This window comes from Haliotis rufescens, unplaced genomic scaffold (assembly GCF_023055435.1).
Source record: "Haliotis rufescens isolate VD_foot unplaced genomic scaffold, xgHalRufe1.0.p SCAF_1, whole genome shotgun sequence".
Classification (NCBI taxonomy): Eukaryota; Metazoa; Mollusca; class Gastropoda; order Lepetellida; family Haliotidae; genus Haliotis; species Haliotis rufescens.
Genome location: NW_025963779.1, coordinates 57,711,415 through 57,735,703, shown reverse-complemented (window position 1 = coordinate 57,735,703; position 24,289 = coordinate 57,711,415). Strand labels below are relative to the sequence as shown.

The 24,289-nt window shown below is 37.6% G+C and overlaps 1 protein-coding gene across 10 annotated transcripts in view; it reads right to left on the bottom strand.

Moving 5' to 3' along the window:
• LOC124131479 (dmX-like protein 2) overlaps positions 1-24,289 on the bottom strand; it is a 104,624-nt gene that overhangs the window by 11,597 nt on the left and 68,738 nt on the right. For 2 of the 10 annotated variants that reach the window (XM_048398447.1, XM_048398455.1), the window contains 9 exons: positions 23,109-23,138; positions 17,956-18,151; positions 17,020-17,143; positions 16,228-16,338; positions 14,552-14,614; positions 10,001-10,125; positions 7,899-8,073; positions 4,445-4,462; positions 1,605-1,688 (listed from right to left, as the gene is read on the bottom strand). In XM_048398447.1, the coding sequence (XP_048254404.1) occupies positions 1,605-1,688; positions 4,445-4,462; positions 7,899-8,073; positions 10,001-10,125; positions 14,552-14,614; positions 16,228-16,338; positions 17,020-17,143; positions 17,956-18,151; positions 23,109-23,138 (926 nt within the window). Of the gene's footprint in view, positions 1-1,604; positions 1,689-4,444; positions 4,463-7,898; positions 8,074-10,000; positions 10,126-14,551; positions 14,615-16,227; positions 16,339-17,019; positions 17,144-17,955; positions 18,152-21,792; positions 21,817-23,108; positions 23,139-24,289 lie in introns of all 10 variants that reach the window. The other 8 variants (XM_048398450.1, XM_048398473.1, XM_048398456.1 and 5 more) reach the window with 8 other exon arrangements.

The following is a 24,289-nucleotide window of genomic DNA, read 5'->3' as shown; positions in this document are numbered from 1 at the left end:
CATCTACTTTTGTATGAAATATTAAAATAATATAATTTTATCTGACTTTAAAGCTGATATATTACCTCCATATTACACTGACGATGCTACCCTGCACATGCACAAAAGTGGACGGACACCTGGTGCCCCAGACCCTACTGGTGGTGAGCAAACAATGACATGCCATGTTGTGGAGGTTCATGACGGATGCAGATCAGTGCAGTGACAACATACATGACGATGGTTACCTACACACACTACTGCTGGTAATACACTAATCACAAGGTTACCAAGACTTTCAACTGTAGATCTGGTGAAACCTAACAATCACGGAATGGTGCTGACAGACAAGGATCACAGTCGGGGTGAATCTGGGGTTCAAACCCACAACCAGTTCATCCTGACATGCTAAAAGGGCAAACATCTGCACAGTTACGACCACTGGGCCACCAAGCCACCTCTTCACTGTGAAAAGAAAGCCCACGCAAGCGAGGTATTACTTCATGGAAGCTGTGGATACACATAAAAAAGATACGATTCCTTTCCTATTGACACTTCTGTCATGAGAATCATATTCTTCATCATCATACATAGCTACCATAGCTCACCTGGCATCTCAAACAGTTTAGCCATGTAAGTTTCAACTGACTACCTTCACACTTCTTTTTTCACACAGATGGCAAAACATCAAAGTATTAAAAAAAATGATAATAATAGTAACATCAGCCATAAAAGACTCCATATGATAACAATTTTTAACAATGACGCCAAGAGCCAAGTTGGGGTTTAGCCGACTCAAAAGCTTTTGGCACAGTCTGACATACTGATGTCAACTTTAACCTTCATAATCATAGAACCATTATGGTGGGCAGAACAAGGATGACTGTTGTTTTATGCCACAGTTAACAATAATGTAATGAAACTATCACAGACTCATATTACAAATGGTCATCATAATCTTCAAAACCCAAAGGAAACACGAACACCAGACATGCTACATAACATTCACATATAACAAAGTATGACTATCATCCTTTCAACATAACTCTGTACTGAATAAAATCTATATTGTATATACATGGAGACAGAATGGGCTTCTGGATGTCCACTCCCTTATTCTTTCAATGCAATATTTCATACAGATGTTTGTACCTTATCAAGCTAAAGGAAGAGAATTTAGGGATGTCAACTTCTTTCTTTAAGAGAACACATCGTTTCGGAGTATATGCTTACCTCTTGATCAGGTGAATGAAGGAGTAAGCATATACACCCAAACGATGTGTTCCTCATAATAAAGTAGTCGACATCCAAAAAAATTCTTCCTAATGTGTATCACTTCTAAATGCCCTTCATTGACTCATTAAGCTTGAACATACAGATGTTTGAAGCTTTATCAAGCTAGTACTTGAATGTTCATTGAAAGAATAATGAAATTGAACTCTACAAGTCAACTCTAGTCTTCACTAATACATCTTCTAAAATGTCACTTAAAGAAATTGTGTACACAAGGCTACACACACTGCGACAAGGAACACGACAAAAAGAATACTTTGTGTACATATTCTATAAGGAAAGAAGTCTGAGAAGACACACAACACTGAGATGTGGAAGCATGACAAGCTCACCACGCGTATCAAGCGTTTACTGCGGTCAAGCACAAACTGGGAAAATGCAGGATTGTGCATCCCAGGAAAGTGCAGTCCCTTCACCTGCCCTCCCAGATTAGCATACACAGAGGAAGAAAATACACATTAGTTCAGAGCTTAAACAGACATAGATTAGATGCTAAACCTGAAAAAATAACTGAAAAAATTACCAGATTTACAAAAAATTTAAAAGTAACAACACTCCATCCTACACATATCCACCATAAAACAGAGAACCAGTAACAGATATGTACTGAGGTTTCACATCTGTGTAGGTATAACATATCTCAACATTGCAGTCCTATAAAATACATTACACAGATGTAGTGCTTCAGAATACAATGTGGAGGATGTACACATTATGACTTTTTCATGATAAGAGAAACTTTTATTGCTGTGTAGCACCACACCCAGCAATATTCCAGCTCTGTGATGGTGGCCTGTGAACAATTAGCCTGGACCAAACAAACCAGTGATTGATATTAAGAGCAATGTCACGAGCCATCGGAGTACGATGACACATAATACTCCAAGCCACCGATGAGACAATTTGAAGGATATCTATTCCAAAATGCCACACAGTTACACATAGTTACACATGCCACCTGTAGGGACAGAGAGGTACAACTGACAAGAACTGGGACACTTTCAAACATCATTTAGATGCAAGGTATCGCATTGTAAAGACACATGTATACTCCCTACGGAGTTGAGAGTGTAATCTCAATACACACTCATCCACTGCATGGGGCAATAATGTCATGCACTTTTAACATGCCTTCTGTGGTCTTGCAATTATTATCATTATTATTTTCTTTATTTTTATTTTTATTTTTATTTTTAAGGTATCATTTATGTGAGATCATGTCCTAGGATCATAAAAAAGTGGGATGAGTGATTGAAGGAACCTATGTTTTATTTTTATTTTTATTTTTATTTTTAAGGTATCATTTATGTGAGATCATGTCCTAGGATCATAAAAAAGTGGGATGAGTGATTGAAGGAACCTATGTTTCCAAATGGTTCAGGAAGTGAAGAGTTTGTGCAGCAGCATCAACGACGTGTACCAACCCACCATCACAGCCACCATGTCAACTGACTACCTACAAAAATACTTAGCAATCAATATAATTAATTATTAAGTAAACAATGTTGGGGAATATGAAAACAGTTATTGAAAGTACCATTCCTGTTTTACTGGCTGTACCATCAGTAATTATTACCCTCCTTAATATACAAGAACTAGGGCTGGGTGTACTTGATGCATATGCAGAAAGAAACTAAGGGCTGGATGGTACTTTATATATATGTAGCAACAATTATTTGATATATCAATTAAGGTGAATTCATGTTTGAAGTCATCCAGGTCCTTCAAACTTTGGATATTTTGAATTGCAAGAGGAAGATATGTGCTGAGGGAAGGGTACAAAAATAAATATTCATGAAATGCTGAAAAAGTGAAAAAATTGTGGCACCAACCATGTTTACAGTTTACTACTCTTCTTTAATAAGTAACATAAATAATGTAAATGCTTTGCAAAAAACACTGTCTCTCACACTAGCTTTCACACCAGACCACATTACTATAACTATTTAGCAGGAAAAAGAGGCTGTTACTGTAAAGCAGCTGGAAAGAAGAAGACGAGGACACACAAAGGGCTGAGCTTGCTGAGCACGATGTGGTCGTGTGCGTTGCTGACCTATGAGCCATCTATCTCCATCTACCCAGGTTATCAGCCAACTATGGATACATACTTTACCGACTTCACATTATGCAGTTTCAATGTTGGTGAGTGAGTATGTTTGTTTTTTTAGCTTTTTGCAAATCACAGCAAACTGATGATGAGAAAGATGAGTGACCAGTCATTGCATACCACATCTGCTTCTACATACCAAGGCTTGTTTACAAAACCATCTTCGCACTAGGACAATTGTAAGTCTATGCTGTGACAGTCAAATTGTGCTTAAATTTCTTTGTGAAACGGCAGTCCATGGCCCAGTTCACAAAGTTATTTTAGTATTAGAACTAATCTTGAGCCATTTCATCCCATCCACCTACTCCTTATCCAATCATTCCACCTATGTAATACGTGGTTATTCCTGTTTAAATGGCTTCCTCATCATGCGTTCTCTAGCTGCCATCATGTTGCTACAATATTATCCTCCTGTTTCTTATTTAACCCACTCATGTTAACCCTCTCATGAGTGTGCATTGTTGTTAATCCTCCACCCACAAGGTATAATTCTGAACCTTGGTCACACTATTCAGTTTTGTTTAACAACGGTATCTATATCAAAAGTGGAATAATAGTACATTAAAGAACTTGTTATCCATAAATTGAGTCAAACTTGTCATCCGTCAAATTCTAAGAAATGGCTATCAAACAATTCAGTATTAGTACTGTGACGCCCATATTTTAACATTGGTTTTAAAACGTCTGAGTGCTGAGATCGCTTGTAAAACAATGCCTTGGTTGTGCAAAGAGTTTGAGTTTTAAATTTAACTCCCATTCATAGCAATTCACCAAATTGATTACAAACAGAAAATATAGAGAATTTAGGGAATTTCCAAAGAAATACCCAGGTGTCCTCCTGAATTCATGACAAAGAGAAAGTAATGACACCAGGTGTTTGTGATATGACTTCACTCCTCGGTCTTGGTGATTATTCGGGATCATATTGTGAGAATGGCAAACTGATCCCAAGCAAGATGATACCACAGTTCCACAGCATACAGAGATACAAAGATATTTAGTATATGTGTGAGAGAGACAGGAATCAGGGTCAAGGCCAAGGTCAAGTACTCGGTACAGGCTCACCTGTTTTGAAAATGGTTTCTGTAAGGCACAAAAGCATGGGGTATTGCATCAGCTAGTAATTCTACAAGATATTTTGTATCTACTTCAAACCGAGACAGGAAAACAAACAGAACATGTTCATCATACAGATAGGGTAAAATCAACAGGAAAGTCTATAACACTATGCACAAAGGAAAGAGCATTCATCTCATAGGGGCAGTGAACTTCGCCAGCCAGAGGTTCATGTAAAGATGCTACATGTTATTTACAAGATATAACAGAAATACATATATCACTGTCTACATCTGCTGTAAAAATAAATGTCCTTTAATGCCATTTTCAGCAATATTACAGCAGGGCACCAAGAATTGGTTCGCCATACTGTACTCATGTGCGGAATAAAAAAACCTGTGTCTTCAGCTTGACACGCCACTGGGATCTCAAACCTGTCTGTATTGTATTTCCCTCTAAGTTGTCTTAACGTTAACGTTATGAGCTTACAAATGTAAAGAAATATTGTATCAGTAACCTTCAACCAGGTTTTCAAAAATTTTGAACTTAATTATATTTGTCGACAATAAGAATGACAGTGACAATACAAAGTTAATGTCCTCATTTGTATTCTTATTATATTGTCATCAAACTGGCCAAGTTCACTGTATCACATAGAAATATAAGGAACATGATAATCTTCCCGATATGCTTTATTTCAGATGGTAGATTTTCCAAAAATGAGTGTCATAGCAAAGCGCAAACAAAAGAGGGAGCTGCACAGGGGGTAAAGTTATGCACACCAATGTCTAATGTTCCTACACTGACAGAAGGATCACTGTTGAATGGCTGACACTATAATCACAACATCTACCCTCTTAAAAAACTAAACAGATTAATACAGTCAAGTCCCGTTTATCTGATAAGGTTGGTTGCATGTGATTATGTTGGAAAAACAAAATTAAGTACTGTCAACGTTCGTGATCAAAAATCGGACAACTACACGATAGATAACGTTACAAACACAATGTAATAAAAAAATTATAACTGAAATATTCGTATTGTTATGTTATATTGTGATTAGAATATGTTTTTTAATTATGCAACCTCTACAACTTAACACAAAACTATTGTTACAAGCTGTATGACTGATTCAAAATACTTTTGAAAGCATAGCCTGGAGTTCTGCAAAAAGCAACAAAGTTGCTTTCTTAGTGGCTAATGTCGATTTCCTGTTGGTCATTTTATTGGACGGTCAAAGTACGCAAAAGGTTGTTCTAACGTGACCTGTAATTCGGTAATTCATTGTAAATTAGGTGTGTCAGAGTCGGAGTGCGAGACTGTTGGATTAACAGGTCTAATTAGCACTGATTCAATCGGTTCCCGTCATTAGTGTCGGATAAAGCTGATTGTCAGATTAATGAGTGTTGGATTAACAGGACTTGACGGTATATACTTTTGTATGAGTGAAATATGAAAGAAATCAGTAATCATGACTGTAATTCACAATGTTACCATGTCTTCAAATTACTGAAACATGTAGGGGATTTATCTAGGATTAAAAATTAAATGCCCCAGGAAGGGGAACAAATACATTCAAGTCACGTTATTCCAACCTGGTTGGTTGCATATGATTATGTCAGATTAACGAGTATGTCGGATAAATGAAATAAAGTAGTACCAACGTTCGTCGGTCATAGTTTGCGAAAGGTTCTTCTAACGTGACCTGTAATGGGATGTCCTCAGCGATAGCAAGTACATGTATATGATTTTAATAAGATTGGGGTAATCTAAGCATGTGATTAATCCCGTTTTCCTTATTTAAAGCATGAATTGTTTATTGTTAAGCAAAGTTTATCTCTGCAGCTTTGTAAAATGCAGCTACTAGCCGACTCGTCTCGCATCAAAACGCTGGCTGTGTACTCGCGGGCAGATAACCACGGAGTACGTTAATCACTGTGTCGGATTAACACATGAGTGATTTCGGTAATTCGTTGCAAATTAGGTGTGTCGGAGTCCGAGTGCGAGACTGTCAGATTAACAGGTCTAAATAGCACTGATTTAATCGGTTCCCATCATTAGTGTCGGATAAAGACGATTGTCGGATTAACGAGCGTCAGATGAACGAGACTTGACTGTTGTAGTACATGTATCATTATTTTGTTAAAAAATGGGATATTGTTATAAATTCTCATTTTCTGAAACTCAGATTTTAACACTGCGTTCCATGTAATAATGTAAACCTTTGGGTCCTGTTATTAGTGAAATACAAATCACCTCTACAAAGACACAACATGAATTGGGAATTCTTATTAAACCCAGTTTAGGAATGTTAAGTCAGTACTGACATTTGAATATCGGCCTCTGAGAAGGTCTAGATAACACTCTGGATCATATAAGTACTATACATGGAACAGAGTGAGTTAGAGAGAGAGTGATTGAGTTGTGTTTACACCTTTGAACAATTTTTAGTTATCATGACGTGTCAGCTTGTTGCGGGATGAAAGCCCAAAGTGTCATAGATGTTTACCGCTTCGATGAAACCCACAGCATGGGCGTGATACTGACAAACCAAGGATCATAATCTGGGAAAATCTTGGATTTGAACTCATGATCAGCAGATCTTGGCACACAACATAGCCAATTGGTGTACTGCAGCCCATAAGGCCACCTGTGTCCCCTTAAGAAATCACATATGTCCAAGGTTTTACTAAACACAAGCCAATATCAACACAAACTTTTAGGGCCTAACATACAGTGTTCCCGTTTACCAGTAATTACCAGTTTTTTACTGGTAAAATTAGGCTTGGACCAGTAATTCATGTGACTGCCAGTCCCTGTGGACCGGCAAATAAAGTACTTATAAATCTTTGTTGTTGAACAAAACATTGGTGATATTCATATAAGTACATTTTTCGAAACAAAGTCAGCTTGTCTGTTACTATCAAGGTTTCCCCTTGTCTATTTCTAGGTTAAATATCCATTTGTAGTGACTTTGTCTCAAAATATTAAAAAAACAAAGAGAAAAATGTGACTGTAGTTTGTGTGAATGACGTAGAGACTTCAGAGATGACATCTCTGCACTGAACATGAAGTTGAAATAATTAAAACCAAATAATTTTGATACGTTTTCATATTTGTTGAAAGTTGGGACTGGCAATGATTAGGGGGGACTGGTAATTTTAAGAGATGCCAGTCCACAAGGACTGGCAGTTTCAAAAGCCAGCGGGAACACTGATATATTAATAATACTTCTACAGAACAAGGCTCGGATAAATGTGAATCTTAATGTTAATATCATCTCTAATATTCAACAAGGAGAACACACCAAACAATATTCTAACATCACAAAGACCTTCGTTCAGTCAGTATATTACCACAAATGTCAAAGATGATCATGTACAATATGCAATGAAATAGCAAGCACATGATACAACTGCAAGCAAAAGAAAACATAATGGTAATACCCTGGCATGATACGTACCACGCTAGAGCCTCGGCCAGTCTGGGCCTGTGGGGTCCCAATAGACATGGAGCCCGGGGTGCTGGGGTAGTAGGGGGTGCTTGGTGTTTGAGAGCCACTCTGGGGGAGCATGGGCCCATCTTGTGGAGTCTGCACCACCAGAAAGTCTGGGACATCAGATGGGGTCGGGTGGGGGCTGGAAGTGTACACAACCTTGGTCAGGCATCTCCACATAGTTAGTCAGGGAAAAATATTCTTACCGAAGATAAAGATATCAAATAACATATTTGTGAGAAATATCTATCCTGGCAAACTAAATACATTCACAGTAAAACTAAATAGGCAGTTGATCTATATTGACAGTGGTTTTGTTGACAAAATTGATTTTCGGACATTTGCATGATCTTGGACTTGTTTCTGGATCATTACAAAGGTTGAGGAAATATTGATCATATTTTGGATGAAAATCAGTCGGTTTCCTTGAAAATGAATTGATCTGAAATTTATGCATCATGGTATGATTTAGCCTTCAGTGTGTGAAAGTTGGGTTCAATGCCTCTTGAACAGTATTTCAGTTGTATCATGGCATGTTTGTTAATGCTGAAGGACTGCCTGAAGTAGGTCAGTGAGTGAGTGAGTGAGTGGGGTTTAACGCCGCTTTTAACATTATTCCAGTTATATCACGGCATGTCAGCTTAATGTGGGAGGAAAGCCCGAAGTGATGCAGGTCTCAGACGTGGTATGGTGCTGACAAACCTAGAAACATAATCGGGGTGAACTGGGATTCGAACCCACAATGATAGGTTTCTGGCGTGTCCAGGGACGCAACTCTGCACAGCGAATCGCGGCGAGTTAGACGACTAGGCCACCCGTGCCCCTTGAAGTAGTTTGGAGATGTGTGCCATGTTGGTGAAACCCATGAGCATGGGTATGCTGCCTACAACAAACTAAGGATCATAATCAGGTTGAATCTGAGATTTTAAAACCACTCAATCAGCAGATTCAGCATGGCTCCACTAACCACTGCACTACCTGTAAAATACACAGAATTTTTAACCAAGATGACAGCATTCACATCAGGGTTTGCACAAGTCTCAATGTCAACCCGTCACTATCCATGCTCAGGTATTCCAGCTATATGATGGCAGTTCATACATAATCAAGACATGATCACACAAATCTGTAATTGACATTATAAGCAATGTCAGCCTACATTGACACACCATCGCCAAGTAAACGAGTTTGACAAACAAACCATTAAGTCAACTCAAGACGACAAGCCAAGGTTTCTGGGGACCAATTCTAACCCGGGATCCCTATAATTGGGGCAACAAGACTAGGTTTCTGGGGACCAATTCTAACCCAGGATCCTCATAATTGGGGCAACAAGACTAGGTTTCTTGGGACCAATTCTAACCAAGCATCTCCATAATTGGGGCAACAAGACTAGGGTCCTGGGGACCAATTCTAACCAAGCATCTCCATAATTGGGGCAACAAGACTAGGTTTCTGGGGACCAATTCTAAACCGGGATCCCTATAATTGGGGCAACAAGACAAGGTTTCTGGGGACCAATTCTAACCCAGGATCCTCATAATTGGTGCAACAAGACTAGGTTTCTGGGGACCAATTCTAACCAAGCATCTCCATAATTGGGGCAACAAGACTAGGTTTCTGGGGACCAATTCTAAACCGGGATCCCTATAATTGGGGCAACAAGACTAGGTTTCTGGGGACCAATTCTAACCCAGGATCCTCATAATTGGGGCAACAAGACTAGGTTTCTTGGGACCAATTCTAACCCAGGATCCCTATAATTGGTGCAACAAGACTAGGTTTCTGGGGACCAATTCTAACCCAGTATCCCTATAATTGGGGCAACAAGACTAGGTTTCTGGGGACCAATTCTAACCCAGGATCCCTATAATTGGTGCAACAAGACTAGGTTTCTGGGGACCAATTCTAACCCAGTATCCCTATAATTGGTGCAACAAGACTAGGTTTCTGGGGACCAATTCTAACCCGGGTTTCTGGGGACCTATTCTTACCCGGAATCCCCTCAAGGGCAACATGCATGGGACACTGGACACCTTTTCCACCCTGGCTACCCATGGGCTACTCACTTCCGTATACACTCAATGTCGTACTCAGTCTCATCCTCGAGCCATGTGGGTGGATGCAGGATGGCACCGATGTCAAGCTCCACAATCTCCTTCTGTGTTGACAGAGTGATGCAGTTTAGGTTGGCCTGTAAACACAATGAGAAAACCATGTACACCCGATGCTGCTGACTAACATGTGTACGTCATACTGACCACAGCCTCCCTCAACAAAGTCACATTCGGTCAAGGGACAGTCTTCTACAACAATACCAAATTTAAGAAAATTATTAGGTTATTCAGGATGACAACCAATTAACTTCCTTGAAAATCAACCAACCCTGTAAGACGATCATAATTATGACACTTTATGTAAACAACAGTCTCAGCAGGATCACCACTTTGTGGGACCTGAAACACCAACACCAAGTTCTGTTGGGATGGATGTCCTGTTTCAAGGCTGTCTTCCCACTGGACACTTTAATTTACTCCACATTCTCAAATTCAAACTGACAAAAGTCATACCTGTTACAGATGATTGTACTTTACACTGCATACAAAGTAAAGCTTTTTAATTAATTTTCATTACGGACCTCCTTAATAAGAGTAATCAAATTTTATATTATTCTTTGCAAAATAATAAATAAGGTTACATCTGTCAATTAACTTGAAATCTTAAGTGGTTTCATGAAATGATTGATCATGATACCAACATTCAATAACCACTGCCATGTTTGACAAGTAAGGATTAAGATATATAGATGTTCAACTTCTTTATTACAATTAGCAGTGACGTTTTGGTGTAGGTTCTAACACCATTAGCCGGCAAGTGATGTACAGAGTACGGTTGAGAAGCATATATACAGGTATGAGGTAGAGTTTATACAGTTGAGTTGATTGGGGTGCAGTAACAATAGGGTGCAGAAGCCTGCTATGTAAACAATGCCAGTTGTATAAACAAGAAGATTACAACTGTTTGGACTCTCCGATGAGTTGCAAGCTCCTTCCCAGCGCGTGACACCTTCGTTACACTCTCGGTAACATCGCTGCCACCAGTGTGGGCGCGGCCATTACAAGAATCTTGATACTTGCCCTCAAACCCCAAATGTAGTAACGTTGATACTTTTGTTTATGTCTTTGGGAATGCCATCATATTTCATTTTGAAAAGGTTTACGACTGACCATGTTTTCCAGATGGATTTACTTTGTTGTTTTAATAATAATCAGAACGGAAAATCAACCAACTTCTCCCTTACATTCTTACTATATCAATAACACGACAGTTTTAATGAAACAGAAATTCAAATTGACAATGAAGAAAGTAATTTAGCAGCGATAAGTGTATTTGGCGTCACGACAGTCGTCAGTTTTGACTGGTGGCAGCGATAGTATAGAGAGCTCCGCGAACGGTCTATGGCTGTGAGGAGCTTGTGATGAGTTGATGGTAAAACACTACCTGTATAAACACTACCTTATGCTTGTTTCAATGCTTCTCATGACCAATAAATTTCAGAGATGTTAACCCTATAATGGCATTATGTTTTGGGGTTGAATCAAATGTTCAGTATAGGAAACAGGACACTGATCATGAATACTCATAACAGCAAGTTTTCTAAAACATAATATGACAGTGAAACGTCAAGTAAATCGTATATTTTGTTTCATTATCTATTCAAGAAAAAAACATATACTGTTGAAAAAAAAAAGGGGATATTTGGAAATAACTTTACATTTCCAAAATTGTAAGAGATATTGGTTTCTAGTAATAGTTGTATGATAATCATGAACAAATTGGGAACACATTACAACCAATAGTGAAGTATGAAAGTAGATGTTATGACCACCAACGATCTTGAAGGACAATACGGGTAAGAGGGAAAATTACAAAGTTGACGTTTTTGGATCAGTAGTGCTTAATACCACAATGAAATGTCAAGCAATCAGTCACTAAACGAAACATTCTGCGTCTGTCCCACTCCTCTTGCAACACCTGGTCAAGTGCAGCCAATGTTTGTTGGCAACCTTTTACTTTGATGCACACTCCTCCCTATCATGTCCCAGACATGTTCAATGGGGGAAAGATCTGGGCTCGTTGTTGGCCAGTGTGAAGTAAATGCAAACTATTGGATGTGTTTTGGTGTAATGTTTTACAGACATAAAAGTTCTTGCATAGGATGTTTGTCATCAAAACTGATCTTTGTTCTAATACCTGTGGTACTAACATTTATATTTCATGACCCTTACTTACTTTGAAGATTACATATTGCCTCAGGATGCATGAAATGTGTGGTAACTTGACTGTTGAACAAATTTTGAGAAGGAAGGACCCGCTGGAATCACTCAAAATATTACATCCAATCCTGACTCTAGTATCATGTATCATGTATCAAGTACCAACACAGAAATGACATCTTTTAGAGGGGCCAACTCGACTTAGATCATTTTGTTCTCCAAGCATGTTTGCTTCAGTGAACACTTTAGCCCTTCTGGGTGTTTTGGTTCTGAAGAATAGTTTAAGCTACCTCTAGCATGTTTAGAAATACTCAAAAGGCGTGATCGGGGACACCAAGAATGGGCTTCACACATTGGCTACCTCCCTGTAACCAAGTCTCCTGATTCCGTTTCATCTTGCATAGCCTGATGATTGTTATTACATGATAATTCTACAGATTCAAAAAGCCATGAAGATATTACCTGCAGCGTATTCACTATGTAAGTTCAAGCAATCTAATATACTATTTTTCCAACTTCCTTAATATAAAATGATTAATAAAACTAAGTATCTATTTTAATACATATACATTATGGTAAGAAAGACATAAACATATGCAATATGTATGATTCTTGGATTAGCAAGCATTGCATCAGCAGATTAATGCCATTATATGATAACATTACAAAACACGTAGTTGCCCCAACAACACATGGTCATGCATGACAGATCTTTATTTAGTATAAAAGAAATTATCATACCTCCATGTGATTGGTTCACTTGATCTTGATAAAATACAATGTATCCCACATGAGAGGGAAATAAATTTCTGAGCAGGAGAATAAATTTTGTATACCCCTCCATGAAGGTGACAAGCTGCATGTAGATTTCTGAGCGCTTTAAAGTAAAAAGCTGCACATTTTTTCTGAGTCAATGCAAGTCATGTGACATAGCACAAGTAAACCTCTACTTAATCGAACAGCTGTTTTCTATCAAACTGAATTTGTTTTAATTCTTTTACAATGGCAGAATAAAACTTGTTGGTAAGATAAATTCGTTGTAGCAGTATCAAAAGGGGAAAATGTGGTTCTATGCGTCCCTCTGGCTCGTGGGACACAAAAAAACATATGTCCCCCTCGTGATACTGCTACTGCTCCAACCTACAAACTCTCAACCTTATTTAGATCTGATTTAAACTGATTGAATCACATAGAACATGCATGCAAAATATTGATAGATAAAAACTGTCATTCAAGAAGCTGTTCAAAATGCCAAGCACTGATATGTATAAGATTCTAAGATATACCAAATAAGTCAGTATCATCCTAAAAAAAAAAGTTATTTTCTCACAACTGAGACTCATTCACCAAGATCAAGTCTAGATTGATCCATTGGGTGTGAGAGATATCCGTTTATCTTAGAAGCTCATCACCATTTGAGTGTGGCACAATATTTTCATCTAAAAGTTTCATAATGGCATACCTCTCCCAGGATAAAATCTTAAGACGCATTCAATGTATCCTTGCTGACAGATATTAGCAAAACATAAAGATAGTTTTCATTCTGATGTAAGTACGTCTCTTTCCAACTACTGAGCATCCTGTTCTAACAAGCATCATCATCAACTAACAAGAGACCATCTACATTATCAGTGCAGCAAGCTGAAAAAGCAGGAACATGATTCACTGCAATGAACTAAACAAAATGAATTAAAATATCAAAAGGACATATCAAATATAGATAGCTCATGCAATAACTCTTACTGTTACCGAAATGCATTGCTTTAAATTCAGTTATATCACAGCATAATGTTCTGGAAAGTAAAAAATTGACACATATCTTTGATGTTTCCACAAGCCTGGTTAAGGTGCTGACAGATGAAGGATCATAGGGCAAATCTGGGAATCAAACCCACAATCAGCAGATCCTGTTTGATCTAAGGGAGGTAACTATGCACTGCAATTTGAGTTCTGTAGAGCTGAGACGACATCGTAACATTTACAAATCTGATGTTATCCTCTTTGGAAGTAGCCCACAAAAAACAAGTCATGCAAGGAAACCAAAGTCAGAGGATATTATATTACTGGCAGATAAACATGCAAGGAAAAAAAATAAATTATGGAAACAAAACCAACAGAAAATATGAAATACTTCAGCATTTCAATATCTTGCAGTGAAAGCTAACTTCTGCGATCTGCAATCAATCATGTATGACACATACATCAAAAGCAACAATCTACTGCCACAACAAAATGAACATAAAAGGTGTTAGTGAGGAAATCAAATGGATTAAAATGATTAAAACTATGTCTTACATTACTGCAAGTGCTACAAGGTTAGCAAGGGATATAATTCCTACTGACCAATGTCAAAGAATTCCTGGTAGTGCCCCCGATTCCCGGATAGATTGCCCAGCCGGACGAACTCTACACAAACAACCAGGATGTAACTGAGACTAGCGTACTTACTACAACCCTAGAGCATGACTCTACTCCCACTGGGTAGACCGGTTTACCCTACACACACACAGAACAGTCAAAGCATATGTACAAGAAATAGGAAGTGGGTTAGAGTAGAATTGATCCACACAAATAATTCAGGCTTCATCTTCGTTGGCCCACGTTTAAGTTTGGTACTCTAAAAAAAGACATGGTTAGTTCTACTGACAGAGTTTTAATGCCATGTGAGGATGGTTGTAACTTGAAAGTAGTGACAGGATGATAGTACATATTAAATCAATATAGCAGTGCAATAGTCATGATAAACTGCACCAGTATAATATAGGCGGACATATAATTTCTGTGAGAGAATATGCATTTACAGGTATGTATTATTACTTGGTAACTTCTTAAATAATATCTAATAAAAGTAAAATCAGTACATCTCCATACTACTTCTGGTTTGACTGTTTCAGTGGAGAATAACCCCCAAAAAAGAAAGCTACTCTATAGGAATACCTTCCTTCCCCCGAAAAAATCATTAGAAAAAAAATATGAGAAAATGAAATCATGTAATGTTTATCTAGTTCAAATAATACATTTATGATAGTGATAACCATAATAATTACCTTTGTTTGAAGCATACAAAGATGAATCAAGTATAAAGAATGTTAAGGCAGGATAAGCACTATAATCAAATTCATACTTGCATCAGTCAGGTTAATCAGAAGTGTCAAATCATAATAACAGATCTCTTAAATGTTTTCGAACAATTGCATCCCTGCAAAGGAATTACACAGGCAAGGATAAAAAAAATAGATCCATGAAATCAAATTCATACTTGAATCAGAGGTTTCAAATAATAATAACAGATCTCTTAAATGTTTTCATACAACTGCATCACTACGAAAAGGAATTATACAGGAAAAGATATAAAAAAGTAGGTCAACTGCCAGTTTCAGATTTTGGCACATGAAAGTGACACACTAATTTGTAGAAACTAGACTACATGTATTCACTATATATGAGGCAATAGATTTGGGAGAAAAAGTGATAAGAATGACCCTGAACATCACATATTACAGAATAACAAATTTGGGGACACCACAGAAATGTGTACCTTTATGATCAAGGACACCATTTGTATCATTTCTATTGTGAAAAACAATGTTCAGTCCTTCATCTGTAGAATATAGTGACATACCTGTATTTTGTTTTAAAGGCAATTATTGTATTTTCCTTCATTCAAATCGCTAATCTACTCAATATGTTCCTTCATTCAAATCGCCAACCTACTCAATATGTTCAACATAACCCAAAGATTTGACGTTTAATTTTGTCATGGAAGATCAGAGAAAAAACATGCTTTCAATACAGAACTGTTATCTGTTGATAGCAGATGTGGCATAGTTCAATGTTGAAAATACAGTTCATCTTCTAACTAAAAGAAAAAAATATCAAAAAGAAAACCGACAACAAATTTACCTACAAACACAACAACAAAATAAAGAGCATAACCTTATCACATGAATGGTCTTAGTAAGACACCAGTCATCCCCTCAGAACACTTTGCTGACCACGTGGTAATTGAATGTAGTTACCTGGTTATTGGCAAACGCTGTGATGATGTCCTGTTCCTTGTGTATGATCTTCATGGGGTCAGGAGCCCTCAAGGTATCGTTTTGTTCTGTGCTGGTTGTTCTCATGGAATCCTGATAATAACAATCACACGTTGTGAGTTGTGTACAAAGCCTCTTTGACTCGTTTGTATGTTAGTTGTTTAATGTCGCACTCAGCAATATTTCAGATATATATGATTGCAGCCTGTAAATAATCGAGTTTGAAGCAGATAATCCACTGATCGATATTGTGAGCAACGATCCACGACGTCGCATCCCACGGGGACAGGCATTCAACCAAGTCACCAAGCCTGACCATCACATCAATTTGGACACCTTTTACGGCAAGCATAGGTTGCTGCAGACCTATTCTAACCCAGAATTGCCAAGAAATAGTTTTTGAAGAGTATTTCAATCATAGTCAAAATTGATTGTAATTTTAGCATCAGCCTCAGGTAATCTCCCTATGCTATGCTGCATACATAATAAAATAAAAATTCAAAAATAAAAACATCGATCAAATTTGAACTTCATTCACACTCAACACAATCAAGCTTAATGTAAATCAAGGTTACTTTGAAAGTTTAATGAGTGGAAATCTGTCACCAAACAGATGTTATCCTTCATGGAAAGCATATGTGGGACGATAACAGGTCTGCCAGAGATAAATAAATATATGTTTTACAAAAGATGACGAGAAAGGCCTGTAGGTTGAAAATGAATAGGTCTGCCAGAGAAGATAGGAAGTACAATCACAAGGAAGTATGTACATACCACTTCACTGTCGACAATGTTCTTCTTCTTGCGGTAGATGTAGCGGAGGAAGATATCCTTTAAGTAGTCTTGTCTCACCAACTGGAACCAAAGTCTCTTCATTGGCAGCGTGGCCTGTCCAGCACTGCAACAACCACAGCTAGAAATTGAACTATTATCAATCATATTATCATAAAAACTTAAACATATTTTTTTTGAAGTAACTCCAAGAAGGAATGTTGTACAAATTTCAGTTTAGTTAATGAGTGAATTTTTATCAAGTTCATAAATTGCATTGGCAGCAATATCATTTCTGGGACACAATGAAAGGGCTTCTCACATTTGAGAATCTGAACCAGGTCTTCCACAAGAAAAAGAGACGGTTCAGCCAATGGGCAAACCCAACTGCCCTCAGCCAATGCATGGACAAACCCCACTGCCCTCAGCCAATGGGCAAACCCCACTTCCGTCATACAAGTCACAGTGGCCTCGGAGCACAGCAATTCACTGTACAAGTTGAATTCCCCATATTTGCAAGGATCCTCTGGTCATGGATTTGAATCCAAGATTCTTTGATTCTTGGTCTGTCAGCACCGTGCTCGTGGTTTCCAGTGACAAAGGTCTATAATCTGTGCCCCTTTAAGCTTTCCTCCCATATTAAACTGACACACAAACTGAATGCTGTTTAAGTGGCATATAAAGCCAATTCAATTAGAAAATAATTTTTATTTTATAGTCTACAAAACGATCGGCTACAGATTTGCCATCAACCTGATGGTAAAAGTTGAAGTCCACATGGAAATGTCACTTACTGAACTTTACTAGTCTCCTACTAGCTTACTTCTGCAAATTTCAAACCTTGTATTCAACCCAATTTGGTGACATTCTCACTCACTGAAGGTCAAAACAGTGGAACAAGGTAATGAGTAAGAATGGGTAAGACCGAATGATACATACACAAAGGGAGTGTTGGCAGGGTCAAGGAGTGCCTGGACCTTGGAGCTGGGCACACCACCGACGACGTCCAGGTAGAGGCCAGGGATGTAGTTGTCTGGGGGCCCTGAGAACAACTCCAGGCGGCCCAGGAGGAACTCATCCCACTGTTCCAGGGTCTTCATCACAGCGTGGAGAAGAGGGGAGCAGTTGGGTAACTCTGTGGACAACAAGATGGCCACATTCTACTCCAGCAAAGAAAGGCCATGAAAGACAAATAATGGCTCTCATCAGAAGCTTCTGTTCAAGGTCATCTGGCTTTTTAGCCATTTTTTGCAGAAAAATGTATTCAAACTGCCATTGCCAAAATTGCAGTCAGTGTTAAGGCTAGGAAAGATAACTCTTCCCATAAATTCTAAAAAAAACTAGACATTCAAAATACTAATATTAAAACTATTAAAACGTTTCATGCACAAAGCCAAACAAAGATGATTCACACAGCATGTATAAATGATCTGTATGATAATGAGAAACATTATTTAAACCTTACACGGCCTAATAAGATTAACAAATACATCAAACATAAAAGTTGAATTTTACTTTGAATCTCGGAGTCTGATATTCATGAGCTGTAATAAGATTGATATGAGGGTATCAAGCTGCCAGATTTTGACCTTCCTGCACATCAGTTTTTAATCCTCCCACATTGCTGTCAAGCATTACCTATGATCATGTCATTACAGTTAACCTTCACATATTTTACATATTTATCACAGTGTTAAATATTTCAGTCACCATAGCTGCTATAGCCCAACTTTATGTGTGGTGTCACAGATTCACACCTGATGATTTTACTGTATATTTGGATCCATGAAGGATCTTACAAATAGGAAGCTGATTTAGATTAATTAAAAAAAAAAGAAGAAAAAAAGGAAGGGTTTGGTGGGGGCAAAGCAATTAATATATTTTCAAAAATAATACAATTCGGACAGATAAGATACTTTGTCAGGGATTTAAACAGTTGGTATTAAATCAACATTCAAAATATGAAGGGTTGTTTTGAAATCACTGAACAAATTTATTTCTGAAATCACGAAATGTTTGAGACAAAAGGATGCATGGTTACATGTCCTCTTCCAGTGATGAGGTGCAGCATACACCATATCACATGTTGCACCCTGTCACTTGTGCATTACTGCATGTGCATTACCAAAACCTCAACAAAACAAATAGTTTATGCACAAAATTCTATCACAATCATTTAACACATTTTTTAACTTAATACCCATCTTCATCAAATTTCTGTTCAACAATCCTATCTGTGACTTTAGCCACCAGCCTAAAGCCAATATGTTGTAAAACTATGTTCAGTCTAGTAAAGACAGAGAAAACAAATGATAAAAAAATGACAACTAAAATCTACAGAAAATGAAACTGAGAGCCATGTTCTTCAAAGTCGACTAAATGTTTTTAGCACTGACTGTCATTATTAATTCTACAGGTATTAACATGGCATTAAACAACACTGTCAGATTAGCATGACCATGTACTTGGTTAAACTGTCCTGAAACCTGAGGGGCTATGCCATGCTTACCCTTTTAAATCTCTTTGTTCATAACATGGAACTATGGAACATATCTGAAGTTCTTACAAATAACTCTGTTAGACCTTGTGGTCTTGTTCCAGATCAACAATCAGGAAAGTTTTCTTAAATAACTGCAAGACCACATTTGAATAAGGTGAGGTGAGGTGAAATGGGGTTTAACATCGCATCCAAGTTTATTGCACTTATATAGTGACGTGCATGTACGTGTGTGTGTTTGTGTGGCTGTTTGTACTAGTCCGGACTGATGCCGTTTTATAGTGCTAGCTCACTGAGATTTTATGCCGCAGTTTAACATGAATACCACACTCAGACACAGTATACTGACTCACAGCCGGCCAGTCCTTGTTTAGCCCCTTAATGCCGAGCGCCAGACAGGGTAACAACAAGTATCATCTTTTAACATCTTTTGGTATCATGCAGCCAGGGATCGAACCCTGGACCTTCCGCTTTCAGGGCGGATGCTCTACCACTTGACCGCAGAGGCCCTCACATTTGAATAAACCAGCAGAATTATGGTATGTGTCCTCGAAAAGATCATTTAATTTTTTGTTTGACAATATGGCTTACATCCAAGGAACCATGGTCAGGGTTTTACTTCAAGCAAAATACTGCCTTCTAAACATATAAAAATTCAGAATCAATGCATTTTTTTACACTGCGAGTCCTTTAGGAAGCAAAAAAGTAGCTCTGTTTAAATCATTAAAAGAAATTTAAAGTTAGCTATCGAAACATACATATAGTTTGCTGGACATGTTCGATTTGATTCCTAGACTCACTTAGTTTGAACAGTAAAGTCTAAAAGGTAGCATCAGACTTCACAAATACTTTACATTTTGTTCACTGGTACAGTGATCAGCCAGGGACCCCAAACGTCAGGATTCACAAACGAAAAGGTCAGGTAAATCCCTGTATGTATGTGCATGAATGAAAGTCACTGAGTTGACCCTATGGTATTAGTTCCACACAGAAAGACAAGGATGGAGTTCCACTATGTACTTTCTTCATGATAGAGCAATGTGAAGAAGCATTCAGAGGATTAGTCTTTCTACATTGGCCATTCAAACAAGGAATGTTATTCCATACCAGGAACACGATCAAGACAGCAGGCAAATATTAGTATGGATAGAGGAAAAGAAGGAAGGGATAAAGTTCGTTATGATCATGATGTTAGTAGCAGTTTCAGTGTAAAACTGTGTGTCCCAAGCTGTTCGTCATTTTGTTAGAATCATTCTTTGGGCAAATTAATACTGCTCGTCATAAGAATTCCAATTATGGTGGAATTATGGTGTTGTATGAGTATAAGACTGTCCTATTTAATCAAACAATAATCTGAAGTGCATGTTCATAGTAATATTATAATAGTGTACAATAAACTAAATATTCAGAGACCTGCAACCTTTCACCAAAAATATAAGTTACAAAAACCCATTCCTTCAAAGTGATAGGAGATTCAAATCCATTAGTTCTGTTTTGCAAAAGCACCTTCTGAAGGTCAAATACAAGCATAAGGTCACATCTTCATGAATACAACTAACAAAATTTTATTTAGTATTTTCTAAGAAAACAATTTAATTTTCAACATGATACACATCCTTTTGATGTTAAGAATAAAACTGCCAGAATAAATATTTTAAAAAGTGAGAGAAATATTTTTACTCTTTTTTTTGAGAACAGTGCTGTTATATCAAACTGGGGACTTACACCATTACGAAGGAAAAGCTTGCATTTGACGTATCTAGTCCCACTATACGTGTTGTACATTTCTCTGTTTTTCACCATCCTCATGTATCCAGGGCATGATGTCTCCATTCCGTTACAATAAATACCCTGGGCCAATTCGTCACTAAAACTTTGTTTTGGGAAGTGATGCCACTATCTCAATCTGTCTTATCACCACAGAGTTTCTCCCACTCTTGAGTGTAATTTAATCATATGGCTATTTTCAGCATCATATAATTTGAATCAACATCATAATGAAGCAATTGAAGCCAATAGGTCCAGGATATTTATCATAATAGAATGGAGATATTATACACAGGATACTCGAGAATGGGTATAAACACCAAATACAAGAAAATGTTACCATCAAAACAATGCAAATTGAGGATAAATATTTACCCATCACCACAAATGTTGAATACAATTTGTCAACCTTGTGTAAGATATGTAGTGTAGTTCATAACGAACTCAAAACATAAACAGAGAATTATACAACAAAAGGTGACAACAATGATGCCAGATTCCCTCTTCCTTACCACTCTGTGTCCACACATCAGAAGCTGAATACAGCACGGTAACGAAAAGCACAGTGGTATTACAACTAGTCCTACAATGCTTACTTGGTCAGAATCACAGCTCCTATCATGAAGGCCAATAAATTGTCAACCTTTGCCATATACGTAAGTGGCATGTAGAAGACGTGGTGGTACCAATGACAACAAGATTCACATGGATTTCAACCTCTTTGTCCTTTCTATGTTATGAAAGCTAAAAGGCAACAATCCTGTCTTTCTATTCCTTGGATAATGAATCACTAATATTGGGATTTCTTAATAAAAAAAAAAATGTTTTATTTCAGCTAATTTAATGAAAAGTACTTTTTAAATGTCAGGGCTGGGTATGTCCCTCGACCATTCCTTCGGTGCCATTGTGACCATTACAAAAGCATAAAGATTGGACAAGAAAGGGCTGGAAGTCTCACAGAATACTCTCCATTAATCCTTGACTCTTCAACAGAAGAGAACGATATATTTGAAAACTGCTTGTTCTGTGATTAGTTCCTAGCATTTCACCATTTCACCTGATAGCGAGAAGTAGCATGGAAACATATTCAGAATACAGAAGTTGGAATCCACACAACTTGTGTCTCGACCCAAAGAAACCTCTCATGACAGCAGTACCAAGGTCTGGGATACAAACAGATCATAAAGAAGGTTGGTATTATTCTTGTATTTTGTTGCTGTATTACTGAATGTGTGCATGAATTATCCACCTATGAGAAGAACCATGGTGGACAAAGGTGCCGATTGTTTCGTATCCTAATCGTCAACATACCCTTGGTAGTAAGTCAGCAATACATATTTATGGTTAATAACAAGCATGATATCCCCTGTGTGACTACTCAAACCATTCCCTGATAAGCATTTTTAGTGTTTCCATCTTCAAACCATCAAAATACTGCAGCTGACAAGCATTCCTTTCAGTTCTAAGAAATGAGGTTCAGGAACCATAAATATTACATGAAGTCTTCCAGGAACCATGTCAATTTACCTCCTAAACATTTTCTATAATATGTTCCAGCAAACCTACTTGTTGAATAATTGTAAATGTTCATGCAAATTTCAATAATTTATATTTTCATGTCATCAACCCTAACAATTTACATTATTACTTGTACACAAAGCTCAGGGAACAATCGGAGGAAACACTTTCTTTGTTTCATTGGAAAGTGGTGTGTAATTCTACCTGCCAAGCGAGAGCTTATGGCCTAGCTACCAACACTCCAACAGTGAAAACAGAGAACAGCAAGGTGACCAGACAACAGACAGAATATACAACGTAAACTATTTACCAACATAATAATGGTTTTGGCAAGAACAATCTATCAAGGAAAAAGTAAACAAACATAGCAACATCTATTAAACATCACAAAGCACTTCTAAACTCACACACAAAAACAATAATTAAGTTACAGTGAAACCCAGTTAGCATGGTTAGTATTGACACAGTTAGTCTTAAAACCCTGCCTCTTGGACAATTACTCTCTGCCAAGCTCTATACATCATCACTGCCACCAATCATAGGCCCTGCAAGGTGTTGAACTCACAACCAATTGTCCACTATGTTTAAAACAAGCAATTATTGTTTTAACGTTGTATACACTTCCCCAAAAGTTGAGACAACCTTTCCAAGAATTTTTGAATGGCTACTTGCATGCTGGTGGCAGTGATGATACCGGGAGGGTAAAGATTGTGTCACATGCAGGGAAGGAGCTTAAAGTTCTGTATACAAAGGGACATTACTCCATGTCCATGACTTGTAAAATCAGGAAGTTGTTAATCAGAATGACTTCACTAGGAATGGTTCAGATTAACAGGGTTTCACTGTTGATAAAGATTACAAGTATATTACTGTCGATAAAGCTTACAAGAATATTACTGTCAATAAACCTTTCAGGTATATTACTGTCAAAGCTTACAGGAATATTACTGTCAATAAAGCTTACAGCTATATTATTGTCAATAAAGCTTACAGCTATATAATTGTTAATAAAGCTTACAGGTACATTACTGTCAATAAAGCTAACGGCTATATTACTGTCAATAAAGCTTACAGCTATACTACTGTCGATAAAGCTTACAGGTGTATTACTGTCAATAAAGCTTACAGCTATATTACTGTCAATAAAGCTTATAGGAATATTACTGTCAATAAAGCTTACAGGTACATTACTGTCAATAAAGCTTACAGGAATATTACTTTCCATTAAGCTTACAGCTATACTACTGTCGAAAACACTTACAGGTGTATAACTGTCAATAAAGCTTACAGGTACATTACTTTCAATAAAGCTTACAGGTACAGTACTGTCAATAAAGCTTCCAGGTGCATTACTGTCAAAGCTTCCAGGTGTATTACTGTTGATAAAGCTCACAGGTACATTACTGTCAATAAAGCTTACAGCTATATTACTGCCGACAAAGCTTACAAGTATATAATCGCGATAAAGCTTACAGGCAACCATGGCAAGTC